At 43.9% G+C, this 23,903-nt stretch overlaps 3 protein-coding genes across 6 annotated transcripts; 2 read left to right on the top strand and 1 right to left on the bottom strand.

Moving 5' to 3' along the window:
- Window positions 1-1,677: 1,677 nt before the first annotated feature.
- On the top strand, window positions 1,678-14,801 carry lrrc8aa (leucine rich repeat containing 8 VRAC subunit Aa). Its single transcript, XM_046374623.1, has 3 exons — window positions 1,678-1,830; window positions 6,637-8,761; window positions 10,137-14,801. Exons 2-3 carry the CDS (start codon window positions 6,647-6,649, stop codon window positions 10,410-10,412), a joined length of 2,391 nt encoding a protein of 796 aa, XP_046230579.1. The 5' UTR covers window positions 1,678-1,830; window positions 6,637-6,646; the 3' UTR covers window positions 10,413-14,801.
- Window positions 14,802-15,226: 425 nt separating this feature from the next.
- Window positions 15,227-19,502, top strand: phyhd1 (phytanoyl-CoA dioxygenase domain containing 1). Of its 4 annotated transcripts, none has more exons than XM_046374619.1 (11): window positions 15,227-15,454; window positions 16,439-16,597; window positions 17,102-17,177; window positions 17,262-17,309; window positions 17,389-17,444; window positions 17,532-17,594; window positions 17,689-17,710; window positions 17,801-17,929; window positions 18,060-18,176; window positions 18,377-18,503; window positions 19,183-19,502. In XM_046374619.1, exons 1-11 carry the CDS (start codon window positions 15,422-15,424, stop codon window positions 19,229-19,231), a joined length of 879 nt encoding a protein of 292 aa, XP_046230575.1. In that variant the 5' UTR covers window positions 15,227-15,421; the 3' UTR covers window positions 19,232-19,502. The 4 variants fall into 4 exon arrangements, with proteins under 4 accessions (XP_046230575.1, XP_046230576.1, XP_046230577.1 ...); XM_046374620.1 differs by lacking the exon at window positions 15,227-15,454 and adding an exon at window positions 15,606-15,779; XM_046374621.1 differs by lacking the exon at window positions 15,227-15,454 and adding an exon at window positions 15,929-16,299 and having other exon boundaries at window positions 16,340-16,597.
- Window positions 19,503-21,173: 1,671 nt separating this feature from the next.
- Window positions 21,174-23,693, bottom strand: dolk (dolichol kinase). The gene is made up of 2 exons (XM_046374618.1): window positions 23,553-23,693; window positions 21,174-22,932 (listed from the first exon to the last, which is right to left on the bottom strand). Exon 2 carries the CDS (start codon window positions 22,790-22,792, stop codon window positions 21,221-21,223), a length of 1,572 nt encoding a protein of 523 aa, XP_046230574.1. The 5' UTR covers window positions 22,793-22,932; window positions 23,553-23,693; the 3' UTR covers window positions 21,174-21,220.
- Between the last annotated feature and the right edge of the window lie 210 nt (window positions 23,694-23,903).

Genomic DNA, 23,903 nt, shown 5'->3' with positions numbered 1-23,903 from the left:
TATGTGCAAATGAGGATAGTTATGACTGTAAACCGCCCCTCTGCTTCACCTCTGCCTTACAACAGTCAACGAGCATCGAGTTCTGTCACAAGAGTGTTTTTGTATGTGGGTTTTTGGAAAGTTTGTACACTTTGGTGTTGTATATTTGGTGATTCTTTTAGACTTGTTTAGATTGGGATTCTGTTAGTTTGTTCATTGCTATTTGGTAAATAGTACCATGTAAATATGGGGCACCCAACAGCCTTTGGTAGGGATGAGAAGCCCTTTTTGCTGTTGAACATTTTTCTCCAGCTAGAGCTTAGGGTTGAAATGTGTTATTCGTTTCCTTTTTGGATGTTTTGTTGTTGTTGTTGTTTTTGCAAAGAAAGTTCAGTGTTAATTAGTGAACTCTGTTGGCATTGCTGAGCTTTGAAGTTTCAATAAACTGTTCCTCTGAACTTTGAGTCATAAAGTGCAACCGGTGTTTCTTGGTAGAGAGAGAAAGTGAGAGTCACACAGCATGTTGTAGGTTAGCCCGGGGACATGACATTTATGCTGTCTTCATCTCCAGGTTACCAATAATGCTTTATGTATATCATTCTACATTATAGTGAAAAGCTATGTTATGAAGTGACGTACTTTTTATGTTACCATGGAGCTGTGGTGTCATGAGTGAAGCCAAGTCATTCTTCAAACACAAACACCAGAGAGTGAGATAAGGAGTTTGATATCACCTGTCGAATTTAGATTTTCCTTCCGAACTCAAAAATGTTTCTGAGATGGCCAGTGGGGTCCAAATCAGGGCCAACATCCTGTAGTATATTGGGATTTTTATCAAGTGTGCACAGACTGTTATCATCACCTCATTGTTTGCCAGTGTTTTAGAGGGGAAATGAAAAATACAGGTTGATAAAATATTTGCAATAAAATGATGTTTGCCCTTGTCCCAATTGGCTAAAGCCAAGGCTGCTGCAGGAGTGTTCAGCTGAGATGAACAACAATCCACACAACTGCCAAATTTAGTGAGCTGGTGGTGACTGAAGTGTGTGTTGCTTAATCCTGCTTGGAAAGGTTGTCAGGGCTTCTTTAGGAGAAGCTGCAGTCAGTCTGAAACTGAGAGGCCTCCCAGTGCTGCCTGGTAGGCTGCATCTGTAGTGACACCGCATGCAGTTTTCTGTGTATTCTGACTGGAAACAAATTGTTATGGCCTGAACAAAACAGGATGCCAGAATTTAGGTATGTATCACCTACGTTAAACCAGGAGAGAATAAAAAACCTAATTAGCAAGTGAAACTACACACATCAAACTACACACTAGTCTATCTGATATTATACACAATTTATTTTTGCCTAGCCAGTACATATCATGAGTACTTGAGTTACTTTGCAGTGTGGGAGACTTTTCTTTACAAATAATATTTCTTTCTTGTAGGTGTTACGTGGACATGTGAGCTAATTACATAAATCTAATATTACTTATGGACATACGTTACTTATTTACATCATAACAACACAAAAGCTGAGTGGAGGTCACTTTCAGACATCCAACTTAGACTATTTTTTTTTTAGATAATTTTACTTTTAGAAATGTTTTTACCTATACTTCCGCAGTACTTTTATTTTGATAGCGGTTGTGTGTTGGTAGTTCCGCCAGTCTCGTGCGGCGGCAGTGGTCTTCTTCGTGAGAGCGGACGAGTCCGCTCTGCTGAAGCCTTGGTGTGGCTGTCTGCTCCATGACTGCCGTACGAGGCTCCGGCCCGGTGTCCGACCAGACACAGCTGCTGAGAACCGTTTGAGAAATGTGTCACCCGTGTGCGGAGGTGGCGAGAGACACCAGCTTTAATAAAACAGGTGGGTCTTTTTCTTAATTTTCTTATGTGTGTGTGTAACTAGCTGCTAGCTGTGTGGTTCTGAGTGATTCCACTGCCGCAGTTTGCTAACTGGGCATCGGTATGAGACATCGTTTCCTGTCGCCACTCGGCTGACTGTTGAGGAGAAGCCCACGAAATGAAAGGTCGCTCTGTGGGTTAGATTATATGTTATTTTATTTCCCTGCCCACCTGGCAGACTCTTAATCTCAGATGAATCGCTGATGAAATGTCCTCGGGAACGTTTTCGCCCACAGCTGAAGGCCAGCACAGTATTCTGCTATTGTGACTCAAACAATATTGCCGATGAAGCGCAGGGATAGTAAACAACGGATTTGAATTTTGGCTATAAATTATGATCTGTTCCTCAAACAGCTTGTCCTAAAAACAACAACAATAAAACGTTGTAGTTTTACACCCTGTTACACCCAGTGTGAATTACAATGTTATTTCTTAAAGGTTTTTGTTGAGTTCTTAGTGAATCGATCTTGCCCCATGATTTTTCATTACGACACGATTCTTGCAGCAATGCGTAGCTTAAAGTATTATCGCAACATTCATGAAGGCTTATACACTGGGTGTGATATATGTATTACATGTAAGTCAAGCACATGCTTTTACAGTGAGGTTTTGAATGACCCGTGTCTTAGATGTGTGTCCTGAGCATGTGTGTCACAATATGACATCACTGTTGCATTCTTGAAAAGCAAAGGAGCTTTTCTGTAAGTCGTAACCAGTTATACCTGGTTAGGAAAGAAAACACTGCCCCATCTGCCCCGTCTGCCCCATCTGCCCCATGCCTGGAGGTCTCAAGTCCACCATGGTCAGCGCTGGGCAGATGGGCCGAGAACAGGAGCTGTGATAGCTGTTGTTTTCTACCAGCATCCCGACAAGAAAATTGTTTGTGAGGAACAGGAAAAATCTCATGTTTCGGCAGAATGAGCTGCTAATGATGTGATGCTTAAGCCTTCCCAGTACACTTTTAACATCCAGCTCTGACAAAGTTCACTAAATCAGAACGAGCTTTAGCTAAAGCCGACAGCAGGCAGATTTTCGAGTTCAGTGTATTCCTTACAGTGACACAGAAAAACAGTAAATCATGGCAATACATAAGCTGGAATTAGGAAATGATTGGCGAATAAGTGGCGAAACATTCAGAGAATAGTTCTGTGTCTGTTCTGTTGTGCTCAGATGAACATTGAGGTGGTGTGATCCTGTCTTATAAACTGGTGTGATCCTGTCTTATAAACTAGTCTGATGCTTTGTTGAATTTTCTCCTACATCTAGTCCATTATGTGTTAAGCAACAACCACAACGCTGGGACCTGGATATAACTCCAGCTAGAAACTGGTGAAAGGATCCCTAAATGTGTCATCCCTCACTGATTAGCCATCCATGCTGTATCGAAGGGTGTGCACTTGTCGGGAATGAGGAGGAGTCAGTAAATGTATGAGGCTCTCTGTGACTCTCTCTAGGACTTTGAAGGTCCTGTGGGTCCTTCTAGCTGTTAGATGGACTTGTGAAGTTGTCTCAGGGAGAATATTCAGAGAGATACCAAATGCAAAAAAGCACTTATCAGTGTAATGGAATGTAATAAAAGTTCAAGCCAAACTATTAGCAATGCTGTTAATGCTGGCATTCATCCGTCTTTCCATCTGTTTTCCAATCCACTTATCCTCCTCAGTGAGGGGGCTGGAGCCCATCTCAGATTGGGCAAGACGCAATGTACACCCTGGACAGGTTGGCAGTCTAACACAAGGCTAATACACAGACAGATAGGACTAAGGTTTGGGTTACGCTTGAAAAAAGTCATGAGTATTTATGGTTGTTCCAAACACTGGAAGCTGGAATGAAAAGCCAATGGTGAGGAGGCAAAAATCATTTAAATATAGGAAAAAAGGCGCACAGTCTCTCCTGGAAGGCTTTCATAGTGTTGCTCTGGGTTGTTCGCCTGGAAACTGACACGGCAAACCCAACTCCAGCGTCGGAAAGGTGTGGTGGGAGGGCGCTTCTGAAGCTGTTTGTCTTCCAAGCGGTTCTGATGAAGCACACCACCATGCTAGCAGCTCTGTGAGGCTGTGCTGAGGCACATTGGTTCATTGAGCTAAATGCTAATGAAAGCACTAAATACATTCAGCACGTCCGACTGAAGCTGATGGGAATGTCGTTATTTTTGCAGGTAAATATTTGACACATTAAGATTTGGAGCTGATGGTAGTGTTAGATGGAAACTCAAGCTATACCCGAAGTCACAACGATACGTCTTCTGGGAGTCATGTGTGTGTTTAGTGTCAGTTACGTTTCAGTACGGACCAAAGTGAGGGACCGACAGACCGACACTGGCATCTCCAAAGCCACGGTGCTAACATGGCTAAGAATGCTCACTCTGCACCTGGACCCTCTGCCTGTGAGGTGCCAAGTTATTTTGTGGTTAACTTATTTCGTCTGTCCTTTTTTAAATTCAGCTTGATGATGTTGGCTTTCAGTCACGAATAATTCGCTTTTAAAAAGATTAGTACATTAGTGTCCTTGAGTGAAATTATAGTCGGCCACATATTGGCTCAGGTTCACCTGCACCTCGCTCAGCCCGTGTGTCGGGGCCTCGTTGACAGAGACTGGCTTCACAAAAGCAGCTCTGTTCAGGGAACAAATTCAGTAAGACTCCAGACAGGAAGCTATATAATCAGCTGGCCATGTAATCTAGTCTTGACCTTTTCTTTTTTCTTTTTTTAATCCAGTTTTTATTAGAATTAAGACCTCATACTCATCTGGTCCTGTTTATGGTGGTGCAGTGAGAGTCATCAGATGGCTTTAGTTCCTCAAAGTTCACGTCCCTGATTTCAAATCTGGAGGCGTGTTTTGGGAAGACGGTCAGTGTGATGAGAAAGACGAGATAAGCTGCTTGCAGACTGTTGTTTATTTCTCCTGTGCCAGGATCATGTGAAACGAGTCTCGGATGTCCTTTTTAAACTTAGGATATCAGTGACGGTGGTTATGTCACACTCAGATTAGTGCATCTGGGACTGGATGAGACCGAAGCTCTTCAAAAGTTCTAAGCTCTTATTTTAAGACACGCTGCATGAATGTTGTTAGTTTACTTGCTCTTATCAGTACTCTTATAAGTACATATTTAATGTGCTGTTCTGAGTTTGGATCCGTGATTACTTTGTTGCCGTACAGTTGAAGGGAAATTGCATTGTTGTTTTTAATACCGAGGGAATTATCACATTTAGATGTGTTTTGGCAGCTGCTGGAGTCACTGTGTGTGCTGTGATTTCTGAGTTGAAGAAAAGCAACCTAACAGAGGAGGCCCACAGCGACTGTACTGCCGTTCTGGTTTGAACTGGATAAAACAAGGCCTTTTTTTATGTGTGTGTCCACTTAACCAGCTATCCTCTGTCGTCCTTTTCCTCTAAATCATGAGTAAGTTGAGCAGACGGGGAGAGTCTTTTTCTGTCTTCTTTTTTTTTTAAATCAAGTTTGTATTAAAACAGGCCGCAGAAGCGATTAGATCACGATATTTGGATATTCCCCCTGTGCAACGAGAAGGGGTTTGTCCACGTCAAACTTTCAGTCCATGCAACAGCTTAGTTTACGGTTAACAGTAAGTTTTGAAATAACTTGAACTGCTTAGACTGCTGTATTTATTACATTACTCATAGATGTACTGTGTGAGGAAGTAGCCTGATTGTGGTCTGAAAGATGAACTCGAGCTTAAATGGACCCCTGGGAGAGTCTTATGGTTTAGAGGATTATTAGTTACGTGGTCAGGGCGTGGTTGCACTTGGCAGGGAGAGTTTTCAGGTTAAAGTTCAAGTTGTGGGTTTTGACTTGATCTCGCTCATCCCGGTTTTTATTCTTATTATTCTGTGTGCTTTTAAGAAGTGAAAACAACAAATTTGGTGAAGTTCCTCAAGAAAATCATGTAATGTGGTGGTGCACATGAGCAGGAAGCAGGAGGAAGCCATGAAGAAGCCATGACTTATGTGAACACATGTGCTGTGTCAAGATCCTTTCTTGTTCTGTGTTATCTGAACTACAGCGTGTCGCCACATGCAGGATTTCCAGGATATCCCTGATGCATAGCTAATTCACAGCAAATGACTCTCTGTGACTCTCTGTGTGCCACCAGTTTGGTAACAGCCACACTTTGCATTAAACATGCTGACTAGACTGCATCTTTGATAAATTCAGTGCCTAAACGCGAAGAAAGTTTCTTTTTTGCCTGTCAGCACGATTACAGTAAAACTACTGGGCCGATTTGAACCGAAAGGGTGCAGCATTGGCCAAGGAAGAACCCATTACATTTTTGAGCAGATGCGAATTCAGGAACGGATACATTCATTACATCATATGTTGTCACAGTATCAGAAAGGCAGGACACAACAAGGTTAAACCAGGTGTCTTTTCTGTTTAAATCCCCTGCGGAAATGTAGTCTATCATTTCTACATTACATAAAGAGGCTGGTGATACACTAAGTGTGTTGGTGTCAGCGAGAAAAGTAAACAGCTATTCGGATAATTGATTAATAGTTATTTTGGAAGAAAAAATCTTTTGCCAGTTTCAGCTTTTCAAGTGAGATTATTTTTTATATTGCTGTAATTTGAATATCTTCAGGTGTTGGATTTTTGTACATTCATACAAATGGTTTTCCCCACTACTGAATATTTTGTTATTCAATTATGTTAAGAGTTATCCCAACACATTAATGTTTGAAAATCCAGTCCATTATCTGTTTTAAAACTGGCATGTCACCATCTTATTCCCTGGTTTTGCTCTTCTTTTCAGACAAACCATCATGATTCCCATCACAGAGCTCCGGTACTTTGCTGACACCCAGCCAGCGTACCGTATCCTGAAGCCATGGTGGGACGTTTTCACGGACTACCTCTCAATCGTCATGCTGATGATTGCAGTGTTCGGTGGCACGCTGCAGGTCACGCAGGACAAGATGATCTGCTTGCCTTGCAAGTGGGTGGTCAACAAGACGTGCGAGACCATGCCCATCCCAAACGTGAGCACCGCCTATGGACCGGAACCAAAAGGCATTCAGTATGACCTCGACCGTCATCAGTATAACTTTGTCGACGCTGTCTGCTATGAGAACAAATTACACTGGTTTGCCAAATATTTCCCCTATCTGGTGCTCCTCCACACTCTCATCTTCCTGGCTTGCAGTAACTTCTGGTTCAAGTTCCCACGCACAAGCTCTAAACTGGAGCACTTTGTCTCCATCCTCCTCAAGTGCTTTGACTCCCCGTGGACAACAAGGGCTTTGTCTGAGACCGTGGTGGAGGAGAGCGACCCCAAGCCTCTGGGCAAAATGAACGGCTCGATGGACAAGAAGGCCTCAAGTGTGAGTGAGGATGTCGAGGCTAGCGTTCCCATGCTCCAACGAACCAAGTCGAGGATTGAACAAGGAATTGTAGATCGCTCTGAAACTGGGGTTTTAGATAAAAAGGAAGGGGAGCAGGCCAAGGCTCTTTTTGAGAAGGTGAAGAAGTTCAGGATCCATGTAGAGGAGGGCGATATAGTGTACCGACTTTACATACGTCAGACCATCATCAAAGTAATCAAGTTTATACTGATCATTAGCTACACAGCCTATTATGTGGGCTACATCAGATTCAGTGTAGTGTGCTCGGTGAACATTCAGAAGCTAACAGGGTACAGCACGTTCTACTGTGCTCACCCGCTAGCAACTCTTTTCAAGATTTTGGCCTGCTTCTACATCAGCCTGGTGGTGGTTTATGGTCTTGTCTGCATGTACACTCTTTTTTGGATGCTCAGCCGCTCCCTCAAGCGATACTCCTTTGAATCGATCCGCGAGGAAAGCAGCTACAGCGACATCCCCGACTTGAAGAACGACTTTGCCTTCATGCTACACATGATAGATCAGTATGACCCTCTCTACTCCAAGCGCTTTGCAGTCTTTCTCTCAGAGGTGAGCGAGAACAAGCTGAGGCAGCTGAACCTGAACAACGAGTGGACGCTGGAGAAGCTGAGGCAGCGCATCACCAAGAACTCCCAGGAGAAGCTCGAGCTGCATCTGTTCATGCTCAGTGGGATCCCAGACACAGTATTTGATCTGATTGAGCTGGAGGTGCTCAAGCTGGAGCTTATCCCCGATGTAACTATCCCACCAATCATCGCCCAGCTGTCCAACCTGAGGGAGATGTGGCTCTATCACACACCAGCTAAAATTGAAGCTCCAGCTCTGGCTTTCTTGAGAGAGAACCTCAAGTCTCTTCACATCAAGTTCACGGACATCAAGGAGATTCCACTGTGGATCTACAGCCTCAAGAACCTCAGTGAGCTGCACTTAACTGGGAACCTGAGTGCTGAAAACAATCGATACATCGTCATCGATGGGCTCCGGGAGCTCAAAAGCCTCAAAGTTCTACGTCTGAAAAGCAACCTGACCAAGCTGCCGCAGGTGGTGACGGATGTGGGCGTGCACCTGCAGAAGCTCTCCATCAATAATGAGGGAACCAAGCTGATGGTGCTCAACAGCCTGAAGAAAATGGTCAACCTGACAGAGCTCGAGCTCGTTCGCTGCGATCTTGAACGCATCCCACACTCCATCTTTAGCTTGCACAACCTGCAGGAGATCGACCTGAAGGACAACAACCTGAAGACGATCGAGGAGATCATCAGCTTCCAGCACCTGCACCGGCTCGTGTGCCTCAAGCTGTGGTACAACCAGATCGCCTACATCCCCATTCAGATCGGAACACTGACCAACATGGAGAGGCTGTATCTGAACAGGAACAAGATCGAGAAAATCCCCAGCCAGCTGTTCTTCTGTCGCAAGCTGCGCTTCTTAGACCTGAGTCACAACAATCTGACCAGCATCCACGCTGACATAGGCTTCCTCCAGAACCTGCAGTACTTCGCTGTGACAGCAAACAGGGTGAGAAGCAAAAACTCCTCCAGTCCAAGTTTTCATGTCGATTAAAGCTCATTTCCTGTGTTTCCTGATCATGTGGATTAGCTCAGAGGCCAGACAAAGAATTCGCAAAGGTCCATGCTTATTAAAGCTGAGATGTTCATAGACAGGTAGGGAGTTATGGTTGTAGAAATCAGATTTTAGGCGGAGCCTCTAAGTTCAGAAAGGTCAAAGACACTGAGATAATCTTGGTCTGTTTTTCCGCTGAAATAAAAGAAGTTATGATTCATTGGCTTGCAGCAGTCAGATTTATACTAACTGATGACACGCATGTTAGTTAAAAGCTCTCCTGACAAATCGATTTTCTTTCCTTCTGTCAGATCAGCAAGTGAAGACTATGGGGAAACTTTAGTCACATTTATGGTATAAAGACACAGTTTGTCCCTGAGACCACGTTAGAATACTTTGATGTAGTCTTTCTAGTTCCTCCTCCTCCTCCTCCAGAAAAGAAAATGGAGTCCTCCTAAGAAGTAAAGTATTACTATTGCAGTAAACCCTCGCAAGTGGGTTTCAGTTAGGCTGTTGTTTATTTCACTTGCAAAGATAATTACCTCATGCAACCATTTCATCCTGCTCACTGTGAAAAATGAGAGAAACAGCATTATCCAGAAAACGCTTTTTTATTTCACAAGCATCATGTGTTTTCAGTAAAGGCTACTATTACTGCAGTTTTACTGCGCTTGCTTGTACACTGAAATAGGTTCCAGCAGGTTTGTATGCAGCCAAAAATAGGTGCACTAAATGGGACCCTTCTGGTGTCTCTTGTGTTTTTAAGGCCTCCCTACACTAAGTCCTCTTCACACCATTATCCCATCAGCAATTCAAATGAGATGTGTAATTGTGTCCGTGGAGGTGTTAAAATAGCCCATGGAAATTGCACTTCCATGGGCATCAGTGAATAAAGATTGATAATTTGTTTTTAGACAGACATTGCAATTAGAACATTAGCACACAGGGCATAAGAATATGTGACCGCTGGTTGGCTTTAAATGATTTAATCCTTAAAGCTCATTTTTTTCTGCGTTTTCCTTTTCCAATGTCCTAAATCTGTAACGAGACTGTATATGTAAAATCTGACAGCATGTTCTGAGTGCCCTTTAACTTGATTGTGATTTGTTTCCTCTGCTGAGGCCTGACTTGTTGGCGTGTCCTTTTTCTTTAATTGGGTAACATCTGAAAATAACAGGAAGTAGAGCTGGAGCTGCCTCATTTTCTAAATGCCCTTTGCTCACATCTCTGATCCCTGCATCATCCAGCCACGTCATATGGATTAAAAATTGAGCAACTCAGCCCTTCTGATCGCTGTTAACTTGCACCCTTTTTATCCTCTCCACTTCAGATTGAGACCCTGCCCCCAGAGCTGTTCAAGTGCAAGAAGCTGCGTACTCTGAATCTGGGAAACAACTGCCTGCAGACGCTGCCGTCGCGCTTCGGGGAGCTCACCGGGTTGACCCAACTGGAGCTGAGAGGGAACCGTCTCGAGTGTCTCCCGGTGGAGCTCGGCGAGTGTCGGCTGCTGAAGAGGAGCGGCCTGGTGGTGGAGGAGGACCTGTTCAACACTCTGCCATCGGAAGTCAAAGAGCAGCTTTGGAGGGCTGATAAGGAGCAAGCTTGAGCCAAACCTCAGTGGAGCTCTGCAGAGGAGAGTTTGATCGGAGAGATGAACGAGTCGTGATTTTTGTTAAGCGAGCCAGGCGGACCTCGAGAAGTCTGCAGCAGTGTTGGTCTTGCGGGCTCAGGAAAGCGATGTCATGTTTGATTGTAGCTTAGACCTGCAAAAGCACTGATGTCCATCCTCTCAAGGTTTTTTTTTTTTTTGGAAATTTCACGGTCAAAAAAATTACCGCTCAGCTTGGTGAGGAAAGATGGTGCAGTAACGTGGCTTTTCTGTAATATCATCCTGAATATAAACGCTGAAAGGATGCAGGCAGGTGATGTCTGATATGCATGTCTCAATAGGACCTTGCTGAAGCAAACCTGTTTATTAGAGAGCCAAACAACAGGAAAACCTTTGCACGATTCGGCCTTGCTAGTGAGCTCCATGTGCTCACGGTCACTTCTTTGCTGATCATGTGATACATGCACAAATTGAACACACTCAACACGGTGTTCGCCTGACCTCCTTCTGGCCTTGAGACTTTTGAATTTTTTTACAGTTACGGTTGCAGTGTGTTGTGGCTCAGAAGGCTGGCAGATGTTACTAAATAAATTATGATGCGAGTGACAGCCAATTTGTTGTGGCATGAAGGTTTTGGTCCTGTTTTCTCTGGGCTCTCTGTATACCCAAAATGCTCCGAGTCATTTTTTTTTTATGTGAACAAAAAGACGCTGTGATGAGGATCAACAGATCGTCCCACAGCTGATCTCACAGCCTTAACTCAGAGGACTGAGGAAACGACTTCAAAGAGAAGTCGTCAACCGTTCAGCAGAAACAAATGGGAACAAACTCTACAGTACAATGTCTAAATGCCCTGCGGTTGATCATTTATAACGTCAGCCTGTGCGGCAGGCGATTTCACGGTGGGGAAACGCTCCGCCCCTCTTGGACTTTTCATTTTGCTTCGCTAAACTTCACGTCTTATTTCGGCATGTGCAACGGGCTTCACTTTATTTCGCATGACTAAACATCACACATTATCGATGTGTGTCTTACAAAGTGTGTGAGACTGGTTGTGATCGGCCCGTTGAAACGAGGTCAGTTTATTTTGACTTCAGGATACAGTTTGGTTTTTTTAAATGCTACCACATGCTGGTATCATGTTTGGGCCTGTGAAACAGGCTGCATTGTGATTGTTTCAACGTTTGTGTAATAATAGGTGATCAGAATCCAGTTAGCGACAAAACGGTTAATTTGTTGTTTTGTTTATTGATTTATTTCAAGCATCTTACGGAACTTATAACCGTGGTCAGAGATCTTAAGGGATCTTCTTTCAATTTAAGGCTAAACTATGTGGCTTCACTGACTAGACTGTCATCACGCAAGGTGTCCCTTTGTGTTTTCTGTCCCTGTGTTGAAGGTACAGAGTCACAAGTATTCAGAAAACACTGCGTCACAGTTTATTTCTTCTTGTTTATTAAATTAAAACATATGCAAGCTTGCACAGTTCTAACCATGCAACTAATAGTTATCATGACCAATAAAACAAGCAAGAGTCACGGTACGTTTTTATGCTCAGTGTGAGTTTTTAAATTATGAGACTTTCGACGATTATTACCTCCGTGGCGTCTCCAAGTGGATGAACTCCTGCAGAGACAGGAGAGTCTTCTCTAGCTGCCAGGTACTGCTAAGATAATATGTTAGTGACTCAAGTGCCCAGCTGTTTGTACACTAGCCCTTCTATTTATAATGCCCAGTTTACTCCAGGGCAAACTGGACATTTGTCAGCGCTTTGTTTATCCGAAATGAGGACAAACAGGAAATTACCATCTGAACAAAACTGGTTTTGACTGACCCACACGAGGGGAAACATTTACTCGCAGGGAGAATAAGCAGAATATGTGATTTCAACATCCACGCTCTAAATTATTGCAACATGCTTTGTCTGCTTGAAACACTTTTCTTGTTAAGACCTTGGATTTAATAGCTTCATTTGGAGTAACCCTGCTATGTTTACTCCAGCCAGGCATCTTGGTTCTAATACGACCTTATCTTTTACAAGCTGTGTGCCCCGTTAATGATCACAAACATCATTTTCAGGACTTTCATGTATAGCTGAAATGTTTTAACGTCTTTTGTTTCATACATATTGGTCATATGGTATTTGGTCTTATTGTTACCATCTGTTTTGTTTTGTTTTTTTTGTAATAATACAGTTGCACCTTTTGTTCACAGTGAACTGTGTTTCACTGAGGGCTTGGCTGAAGCCAAATGCCCTTCCAGGGGTCGTTGATGAGGTGCTCCCTACGCAGTTTTGTTCTGAAAGAAGAGCCTCAGTCTTGGATGTGTTGACCAGCAGCCAGTTTTAAAGTTGGAGGTAAAAGCTGCAGAAAAACTGCACAGACTCCATCAGAGAGAGACGTAGTTATTCAAAAGAAGTGTCAGCTTTTCCAGCATATGTCACATTTTCAAACATTACGATTGCTCTAGGTGGCATGTTCACCTTCATGCGTTTACTCTGCTTTTCTTTTCTTTTTCGTTTTTTTATTTTTTTGTGGTGCCAAGTAAGAGCAAGAACATTTTTTTCACTACAGTTTACAGACCTGGTGGATGCCAGATTATGAATGCAAGTAAATTAAACACACTAAACTGCAATAATATGTATCTCACAGTGTGGTAGCTGGTTGTAGACGTAGGCACGAGTCGTAGGACAAACTAAAGTAAATTATCAAAGTACATTTGCTATAGTAACAGAGCTCATCGTAGTGCTGCAGTGCAGTTGACTGTGATGCTGACACTAAAAAAAAAATCTCCCTCCTGCAGTGCACCACCGAGTGTCAGATTAAGGCAGGTGTGTTTGCAGAGCGGATCAGCGGTACTCAAACTTTAGCTGTCATGCATCCCTGCAGAGGCCATACTTTTTTATCAGCCTGCTAACACCAGTTGGGGAAGCAATTAGTAAACCAAACAGCTGAATTTTAGGGTATTGAAGGTCAGCTTGTTTGTTTGTTGTCCCCACATACATCATATTCATTCTGCTTGGTTTCACTCCATGTTTTCCTCTGGTCATCCACATACCCACCCAGTTTGAGGACCGCTGGATGAATCACAGCTAAACTTTTTCATCCAGAGTTCTGACCTCGATCAAACGGTAAATCCAATGAAGAGTTAAAGAGTGCCATATTAAGTATCTTTCTCAGGGCATTCACACCTTGGATTTGTTAGAATTACCATCTACATACTGATGTACTATATCTGGCCTTTCTCTGTTTGAGTTTTATCCCACGGCTGTACTCAGCCAAATGTTTCTGCGTCACTTTTTCCTGTTAATGTTTGGCTTTATATCCACAAATATTTTGGACAGGTCCGACCTCCACAGCTGTGACTGTGGCCACGCTGTCCTCGACAGTCACTTCCCTTTGAGTCACAAGATGAGCACATTTAACCTGCTGCCCCACTCCCTTTCCGGCATGTCAGCGTCAGTGAAGGTCTGGCATGAGGTCAGTCAGACGTTTTGCGGAGCACCAAAATGGGGAAGTGTCGTGACTAATAAAATTCCCTTTGGTGATGTTAAAACTCATATGCTAGCACTTTAATTAGTGTCTTGTCAGAGGCAAGCGATTCTCATCTGTCAGCACATTTAAAAGCTTTTTCGTTCTGTTCAAATAATCTCGCTTTGCACTGTCTCCTGAATGTTTTTCAAGTACAAAATGTCTGCGTCATGTATGCCTTAAGTCGTGTAGTTTGTGTGAGACAGCATGATTGGTTTGGATGCAAACAGGGTTTTCCGGCCCACATTTCATTCCTGTGTGTATCAGTACACATCATTGTACTGCTAGCACTTGTATTATTGCTGAGGTGTGTACATTTTTGGACTGACTCAACTCACATTATTTAAGAAAAAACACCAACAACAACAAAAGAAAACAAAACCTGCCATGATTGCATCGAAATCTAATCTTTACCTGTGTATAATTCTTTTTTTTTTTTTTTTAAATACGTGCTTGTATTTACTATGTGAGGTTATTTCATCTCTGTATTCTGATGCCTGTAGATCAGGGATGTATGAAAAGAGTTTGTTGGTTTCATTTTTGCGGGGGGTTCACACTGATCACATCTTGCACAGCATGAGTTTGTTGATGCTGAACTTGTGTGCATTATAGCCATAACCCCCTCCCCCCAGCAGCAAACACTGTAAGCTGGATGGACAGACTTGTTTTAATCAGCACTGTCTGTATCACATGTGACAAGGCCTTTACCAATGAATTGTTGCCAAGTGGACTGAACACTGGCTTTTTAAGCTGGAAGTCTGTAACAATGGACAACTGAACTTTGATTTCCTGATGTTCAGAGCCTACTTTTGTACCATTCTGACACATGATAATAAAGTAAACACTTAGCACTAAATCCTGTCGATAAGAGTTCCTCATTGGGTGAATGGTTCTTATTTCAGGGGAAAGTTCTGAGCACTGATCACTGGTTGTTGGGGTGTTGTTCCTCTGTCAGATCCTGTCAGGGATTTTTCTACGATCCCATTCTGCTAATTGTCTTGTAAAACCCAAAGGTTGAAAGATACTGATCCAGTATTACAATATTACAATAATATATATGTTTAAAATATTATCATCTTTAACAGTACTACATATTTATACAGTGGTATAAGGTAAAATTAAATGGAAATATTCGAGTCAAGTACTTAAGTACAGTACTTGAATAAACGGATTACTTAGTTATATTCCATCACCACTAGTAGCCACAAGGTGGTGCTATAGTCCCGCTTATCTCCATGTTACATGAACGACGTGCGCGACATCTAGTGGCCGTCATGCACTAGTGCTGCATCAACATAGCGCTGCAGCGAAAGAGTTAAAGTCCAAAATCCTATTACGGCCTTTATGTATGGTTACCGCGAAGGCTACACTTTAATTGATTTAGACAAGTCACGTGGTCGGAAATCAGGCTGGAGGTTACCCGGATGACACACATCGAGTCTGTCCCGAGAGCTGTGCCCCTCCGAGCGGACCACCATGGACTTCATGACAGATCGGGATGTGCAAAAGGTGAGTTGCGATCCCGCTGACGCACATTAAACGCTTCATCTGTCACCGCTTACAGTACAGCCTCGTTAATTATTCGCCTTTGCGTCTGCTGTATCGTGCATCACGATCCCTGCACGACTTCACCGCTTCAATCCCTGCGGTTTGCGTGCCAGAGTTTGTACACATTTCACGCTCATTACATAACACGCTACAGCCACGAGTGACCCGTTAAAGCAAAAGTCCACACGTGGAAAGCCGCAGAGCTGCATGAATTTACTGCGGTGTTTCTGTGTTACGACTCTGAATAGCAGTCGTTCATCGCTTCGGCCTTTTCTCTTCTGTCAGTGTGAGTATCAGCTGAGACCCAACGAGGACATAAACTCCCAGAGTCACAGTGTTTATAAAACATCCTTCAAGAGCAGATGTCGCAAAGTACTTTATATTTAAAAGAAATGACACAACAGACGCAAAACACAGTTAATTACAGTACATATAGTCTGCACTAAGATCAGCCTCGATCAATCGATTAGCTGATCAACAGCAAATTAAACTATTTTAGCGATTTGTGAAGTAAAAATGCCCCACCCAAAGCCCGTTATAAAGGCTGCTTGTTACGTTATACCGGGTGTGGGAAACTGTGAAGGGCATTTTCACCATTTTCACTGAGAAAATATCATTCAGATTAATCTAGAAGCGATTAATCGTTAGTTTCCGCCCCAGTCTGATGATGACAGGATGTGAAAACTGAGGTCTTCTTCTGTGCTCCTTTTCCCCCTTCGGTTCGGAACACATTTAATGTGAAAATGCTGTCCAGTTATTTACCCGAGAAGGAGTCAAGCCTGAGAAAACAAGCATCTCTGTGTAAAAGTAGAAACCAGCTAACTGAGCCTGCATGATTCTGCACTGAGTGAAGCATTGAAACCCAAGACTCCATGTTTTCATAGCGGAAATGCTTTACACTGAGAGTGTGTGCACGACTTCAACACTTCCCTCCCTCTTCATAAGTACATGCAGGATGGGTATGTGGTCCTGGACGGGCTGCTGACCCCCCAGGAGTGTGACGAGCTGAGGCAAAGGATGGCGGAAATCGTGGAGGGGATGGACGTCCCAGGGCACTGCCGCACCACCTTCTCCACCTACCACGACGAGCAGCTCAAAACACAGGTGAGCTGTGGCGTCGTCCGCAGGTAGATGAGTCTTTCAAGCAGCGTCAGCGACTCATTCTTGTCCCACAACATTTCTCTCACATGCTGCCCGTCGTTTGGCGTGTGAAGATGCAGGTAAGCCCCCACCCCCTCCTCCTCTGTGGAGGTACATCATCCACTGATTCACTTCCTTTCAGGCTAATAGTAAACTCTTATGTCAACAGTCTAGTCAGTGTTAGTATATTAACGTTCAAAAGTCTGGAATCACCTGTTCATGTTCTGTCACTCAGTAGCGTCTGGTTTAAGATTAAACAGTATAATTCAGACACCAGATGTGTTGTTTTTTACTTATTAAATAGAAAAATAGAAATAGAAAAAGAATAACTAAGCAGTCCTGTCAGCCATCTGCTTTTGTAAGCAGGAGATTCCAAACCTCTGAGCGAGTTTGGTGTTTCTCTCCCTCGTGTGATGCAGTCAGTCGTCAGCTTTATCAGGTGACTGACGTAAACCTTTTGACCTGCAGGGAAATGCTGACTATTTCATCACCAGTGGAGATAAGATCCGCTTTTTCTTTGAGAAAGGAGTCTTTGATGACAAAGGTGAGATTGAATCGAATTCTCCCCGGCCTGTCCATTACTTTATATATTCCAGTCCAGACGGGTAAAGCGTTCCATGTCTTGCAGGGGAATTCATCGTACCAAAACAGCGGTCACTAAATAAAGTCGGACATGGTAAGATTTCCAAAGAAGTTTTCACGAACAAAGGACTTTCCGTAAGCCTGAACCTAATCCCGGTTTTTGGTCTTTTTAGCACTACATGCCTATGAGCCATTGTTCAAAAAGGTGACCCATTCACCCAAGGTTCAGGTGAGTGTTGAGCTGTCGAACAGCATCAGAGGATGACGCGCTGAGTCACAGAATAACCAGCACTCATGCTGAGTGTCGTTCTCCCAGGGCATCGCCAAGAAGCTGGGGCTTGTCAGTCCTGTGGTACTGCAAAGCATGTTCATTTTTAAGGTAAAGCATTGCGGTCTTTGCTATGAAATGCCTCACAGTGTCAGATGAGGATGCATGGGTAGTTCAGGATGTAATTTTACTTTCTCTCCTCCAGCAACCAGGGATTGGTGGAGAAGGTAGGACAGCGAATTTAAAAAAAATACAGAAATCCATATGAAGGACAATTCAGTGAGCAATAACGATGCAGGTTTGTCTCTGTCTTTCAGTGACGCCACATCAGGATGCCACGTTTCTGTACACGGAGCCCCTGGGCAGAGTCATGGGGGTGTGGATCGCCCTGGAAGATGCCACTGTTAACAATGGCTGCCTGTGGTTTATCCCGGGCTCGCAAAGGAGTGAGCACACCATTTGACTTGCCTCGCACTGTTTCCCTCGCTGCACTCAGGACCAGACATTGTGAATAATAATAATGATTGGTTATGTCAGTTCTTTGGATGCCATGTCATGTTCCACACCTGTTCCCAGGTGGCATTGCTCGTCGCATGGTGCGCACCCCACCGGGCACCTTTCCCCTGACAGACTTCATCGGTCGAGAGCAGGACTATGATGATGAGATGTTTGTCTCTGTACCTGTTAAAAAAGGTAATTCACTTGTGTCTTTAAATTTCAGTGGGCAAACACGCCACTGAGGATGTACTGTACTGTCTCTACTTTCTGACCTTTTACACGCCAAACCATGAACTGATGACAGTAACAGTACCGTGTGGCGCCAGCTAAAGCTGTGAGAGCTGTTCAGCTATTGCACATTTCCAAGCTGTCCATCAACTTGCTTGTGTGTTTAGGTGGTGTAGTGCTGATCCACGGGGAGGTGGTGCATCGCAGTGCTGAAAACACCTCAGAGGACTCTCGCCATGTCTACACCTTCCACATCATGGAATCCCAGGACGCCCGCTGGAGCGCTGACAACTGGTGAGACTTTATCACCGTTGGGTGGCTTTGTGTTGTTTCTTTCATTGCTTTCTGATGTAAATCTTTTGTTTTTTCCCCACCTGTGAAAAGTTGAGTTCACAAGCGATTTGTTTAATTCATGTAGCATGGGTTTTGTTGCAGCCCACTGTGGTCTGGTTTGACCAGTAGCTTAGGTGGCTAATGTTAGCAAACTCTAAATGTTACTGTACTGAAACTACTCTGCTTGTGCTCTGCTGTACAACCACATACGTCAGATTATGATTATATGACAAAAGTAAACCATTTTATTTGAGACTTGAAGACAGTGTAAGAGCCAAAGTAGCTTTAGCATGGCTACATAGCGTTTGCTAAACATTAGACACCGTGGAGAACAGTACATACTAAAATATACTCTTAACAGAAACAGCAGCACATGTGGAGAAACGTCATCAGACTGAGTCAGTAATGTTCGTTACAGGGCAATATGTATCTACAAAGTTAGCTAAAGTTAGCTAATGTTAGCTACGGGACATATCAGACCAAGTACAGCTGCAGCATCAAACTGATCAAGAGTGTGTTTTTTCTGTGCTTCTGAATTCAGATTTTAATTTGTAGAAGGAAACTTGTGTGGTATCTTGTTCTTACTCTCACTACAACTATAATAAGTTTGAATTAAAATGTCATGTTTTCATCTCTTAAGGTTGCAACCCACTGAAGAGCTCCCGTTCCCGCTTCTCTACACTAAATGAAGGATGTTTTTCATTTTTTTTGGCGTTTGGTACCACCTTTCACATGAGGACAGCCAATGGACCAACACTGACGGTTTGAACATGTTTTAACCATTCCTCACATTGTGTGACACCTTCTGTTACTCTGAGCTACCTGTGGACTGAGTGTTACTTCAACAGCCAAACCAATACAGGATTAGCAATGACTGACCCACACTTTGATTAATGTTTTTAAACGAGAATTGTTAACAGACTGGAGAAATAAGTTGAATAAACTTTTTGATGAACTTTCCATGGGCACAACTGATATTTCCATATACTTTTATTCAACAGCTCCTCATCAACATTATTACCAACCAGCATGATTGTTGCTTAAGTTTTTTTGTTTTTCTTTTGTTTTTTTTTTTTAAATTGTGTCAAAACAAAGTTGGCAGATTCCTATTTTTACAGACAACAGTAAGCATTTGTATTTTCAAGTATGCTCATTTTAAGATAAATCGTAAATGAAAAACAAGAAATGTTCATCCAGACCTCTTGTGTTAGTTTTAATATCAAACTGAGGAGCCAGAGGGTTAGTGTTCATGTTGTCACAGTGCAGTCACACAAATGAGTATGAAACAAATGGACTAAAACAGGAGGCATATCAATGAGATCTTTCTCGTTTGGTGCACTCAACATGCAAGATTACATTTTTTTTTAAATGTAAAGATGATGGCTAAAACAACATGGCATCATGCTGACATAAAAAGAACACCACAGAACTTTTACAGAGGAACATAAACCAAAGGTTGTCAATTGATTCACGCTGGAAACAAGTTTCAGGTCATAAACTGTAACATCCTCATCTCAGAATGATGAAATGAAACCTGATGAGATTTCTACAAAGCAAATATTCAACAACAAAACTGTTGCAAACAAAGTAAAGGGCCAATGATCATTTTAGCCAAAAAGCATATTTACAAACTAAAATGTTGCAGGGTTTGTAGGCTCAGAATCACAAGGAAATGTACTGTATACATTAAGTGTACCTTTAAGGGGTCCCCACAAAACTCTGAAATATTTCACAAAGTGAATTTACCAAACAAAAATATACCTGTGTACATGTTACAGTACTGAATTTCACATTGTGTCATGCAGGAGCATAGTGAGTTTTTGCCATACTGAAGTATAAATCAGCCCTTTTAAAGAAGAGTTGAGAGGGGCTGCCATGCTTTCATCTACAGCATCTACAATAGTATGTAATGTGTGATACAAAATATACTTCTTAAGGCAAATATTTTCAGCAGTAAGTACTTCATATTGCCATCGGGGAGGCAAAATAACCTAATAACAAAAACGCTGATTAAGAAAAAAAGACATATCAATAAGCTAACTTTAAATAATGTTCTTCAAAGGCAATACAAAGGCATGTGTCCATTTGGGAAAAGATAAGAAAACCTTCTCACTGATGATCAAAATGTGCCATTTAGCAGCGTCACAACGGTTAAGAATTCTCTCCAAGCGTTTAAAAGGACATTCTTCCTCTTTGCTAATACTATCTCCTGTTGCATAATTCAGGAGCTGTTGGTGTCTGCAGTCGAGTACCTCTTGGTCAGAACAGTGACACTCAAAGAAACCGTACACCACCGCTGCAGACGGAGGTCAAACAGGATTTCACAACTCGCATTTCTTTGCAACTTATTCTGAAGTGATCGCCTCATTCCTAAAAGCGAATGATACTTAAATGACTCGTTGATCTGAAGGCAACAGGCTCTGATGTCATGCTAACATCACGTCTGCTGCCACACTGGTTTGTGGACATGATTACCCAGCTTGATCAAACTGTAAGCTTTTAACCATTCCTTTCTTGTGCTAGTGAAAACGGTGCCTCTTTTTGATGAAGTCCACTAATTCCTAAGGAGACTTCTACCATATTTTGATTTTTTTTTCCAAAGTTGTCATTCTTTCTTTGCCCCAGAAAGAACTGAGGACTGTAGGAGTTATCTGTTTTTCTTTGTGCCTTCTGTCCAGTCAAAGCAACAGCAGGATGAAGAGGTAGAGTGGGAGCAGGAGGTTGTCTATTTGGGAGGTGTAGGCTTCCAGCATGGCCACCAGAGTGATGGAGCCAACAATCCATGAGTAGGTGGAATTCAGATTGATGCCGCCATCGAAGATGAGAAACATGGCCACGGCGATGATCTGGGCGAACACAGATGTTGCTGTCCCCTCCATGGTTTTCTTAGTGCCGGGCCAACGGATCTCCCCCATGGTGCTGCCGAACACAGAAGCCACAGTGTCTCCGACCCCCACGGCCAGCACGCCTGCATATGGCACCAGGCCGCCCGCGCCGGGGAGTATCCCCTTGGGGGCGCAGGGCCCGGGGAACAGCCATATGGGCAGAGACATGCCCAGCAACAGGTAAATGTGGGTCAGGATGAGAGGCCCAGAGTCCCTCTCATCCAGGAACAAGGTGAGCACCTGCCTGAGCAGCTGACCCAGCGGCCTGATCCGAAAGTAGCGCACGTACTCCAGGAATAAGAAAACCGCCAAGCAACCCACGGAGGCTACATGAAGCAGCTGCCGGTCATATATCAACCCTGGAACGTATGTAGCCACTACAATCACATGGAAATACTTCCTGACAACAGTTGAGGCCTGGTGCTTCTTGGACCCAGACTGGCGCTGGTAGTTCTGGTGTAGCACAACACAAGTGGCCACAACAGCCAGAAACACCCAGTACCCCAGCAGACAGAGTCTTCTGTCGTTCAACGTCACAAAGTCCAGCAGCCACATGATGGGGTGCCGGCCGATGAACAGGGACAGCCACGGCATGAGGATTCCCAGGCCCAGAACGGCTGTCATCATGTGAAAGAAAAGCGAAGACACCCAGGTCTCGGACTCCATGAAGCAGAAGAGCAGGGCAAAGAAAACACCCAGCAACAGCGAGCCCACCACTAAGACTGGCAGGAAATAGTTCACTGGATCGCCTTTGACTTCTGCCAGATTCAGAGAGCGCTTGATGAGCTGGTTGACGATGAAACTGATTCCACCGACGATGAGGAGTGCCTCCCCGGGCGTGAAGCAGCGAGGCAGCAGGTAGAGCACAATCAGGCTGAGATAAACGAAGATCAGCAGCACTTCTAAGACCTCGATGACCTCAGACACCGTCAGCGTCTGTTTCGTCGTGTAGAGAATGGCGCTGCCAGCCATGCCTGCGATTACACAGGTGTTGGTGGGTACGGGTCTTGTGATGCCCAGTGCAATGAGGGAGAGAAACAGAGCCAGCATCATTCCTGTGATGGTGATCACCATGGAGAAGCGCTCAAAGTAGACATTCCCTGAGGCTGAGCACTTTTCTCTCAGGACCAGGCCCAGCAAGGGCATCACCATGGAGGCCGGGACGATGCCGCTGTTTGCTGCGGGACGGAACTGGAAGACGGCTCCCCCCGACCTGAGCAGACGGTCCCATTTGTACTGTACGTAGAAAGCCTGGATGAACAGGGCTATGCTGCACCAGGAGTGCTGGTTCCACACCACCATGTGGACACACAGCAGCACGGCCAAAACTACAGAGGACTCCACGAGCACTGGATTGATCTGCATGACTGCGGGGTGGAGGCTCGCTGGGAGTGAGGAGGGTTGATCTGAACAGATGGTCTGCAACAACGAAGGCCCTCTTCTGTCAGTTCCTCTCTCTGGCACACTTCATCGTTTGGCAGACTTTTATCGCTCGCTGAGGAGGTCTAGAAAAAGGGGGAAATTGAATCAGTGAGGTTACCTTCAAAAATCACCGCAAAATAGAACAATAAAATTATTTGTAGGCATTACTGAGACCAGCAGTTGTGAGATGAGGCACACCGAGTTCATGAGTCATCTTAGCTAATCCTAACAGTGAACCTCGCTCATGTTTTATCTGCTTTATGGACTATGGCCATACTGAACAGTCAACCAGTCACTGTGAGCTTGTGAAACAGACCACCCCAGGAGAAATGCTCTTTCTACATCTGCTGCAACCTTTTGTTCCTGTGGGGGTGGGAGGCTGGACTGCAGTTCGTAATGGACTGAATCAGCTGTGAAGGCTGCGTTACCACATGACCGTCACATCTGACTGCTATGGCGAAAAGAAGAAAAAAATCTCCAGTCGTTTGTTACATCCATGCTAACGCACCCCACTGGGACCAGCTAACCGCCACTGGAGTGAGAAACGCTCCCCTCTGCAAGCCGAGGATGGTGCAGCCTCGGACAGCATCAAGCTAACAGCAAAATACGGTGGACTCTGCCGAGTTAGCATAACGCCACAGAGCACTAAACTACTGGCAGAATGAGAATAAAAATCCATGTTGACCAAAGCAAGCGTACGTACCACATGAGTGCAGCGTTAGCTGGACGGAGGTGTGCTGTGATACGAATCGGTGGCGTCCTTTTTGACAGATTTGTTTCCTTTGTCAGATGTCCCGTCTCTTACACCCAGAAGGAGGGGGCCATATTTGACAGCTAGGTCACGTGGTACAATCATTAAAAAAAATCGTTCAAAGGCGTGGTTTTCTTTGTTTTCTGTTTATTTTCACTTTTAAATTAACTGTAATCACGTTGTGCCGTTAAGAAGGCGAATGCTGAGTATTCAACTAAAACAAAGCTCTGATGTATCTTTATTTACGCTGAAGAAAGTTCAGTATAAAACATGAATCACATATATTTTCATAAATAAAAATAC

This window comes from Scatophagus argus, chromosome 20 (assembly GCF_020382885.2).
Source record: "Scatophagus argus isolate fScaArg1 chromosome 20, fScaArg1.pri, whole genome shotgun sequence".
Classification (NCBI taxonomy): domain Eukaryota; kingdom Metazoa; phylum Chordata; class Actinopteri; family Scatophagidae; genus Scatophagus; species Scatophagus argus.
This window is presented reverse-complemented; position numbering and strand designations above follow the sequence as displayed.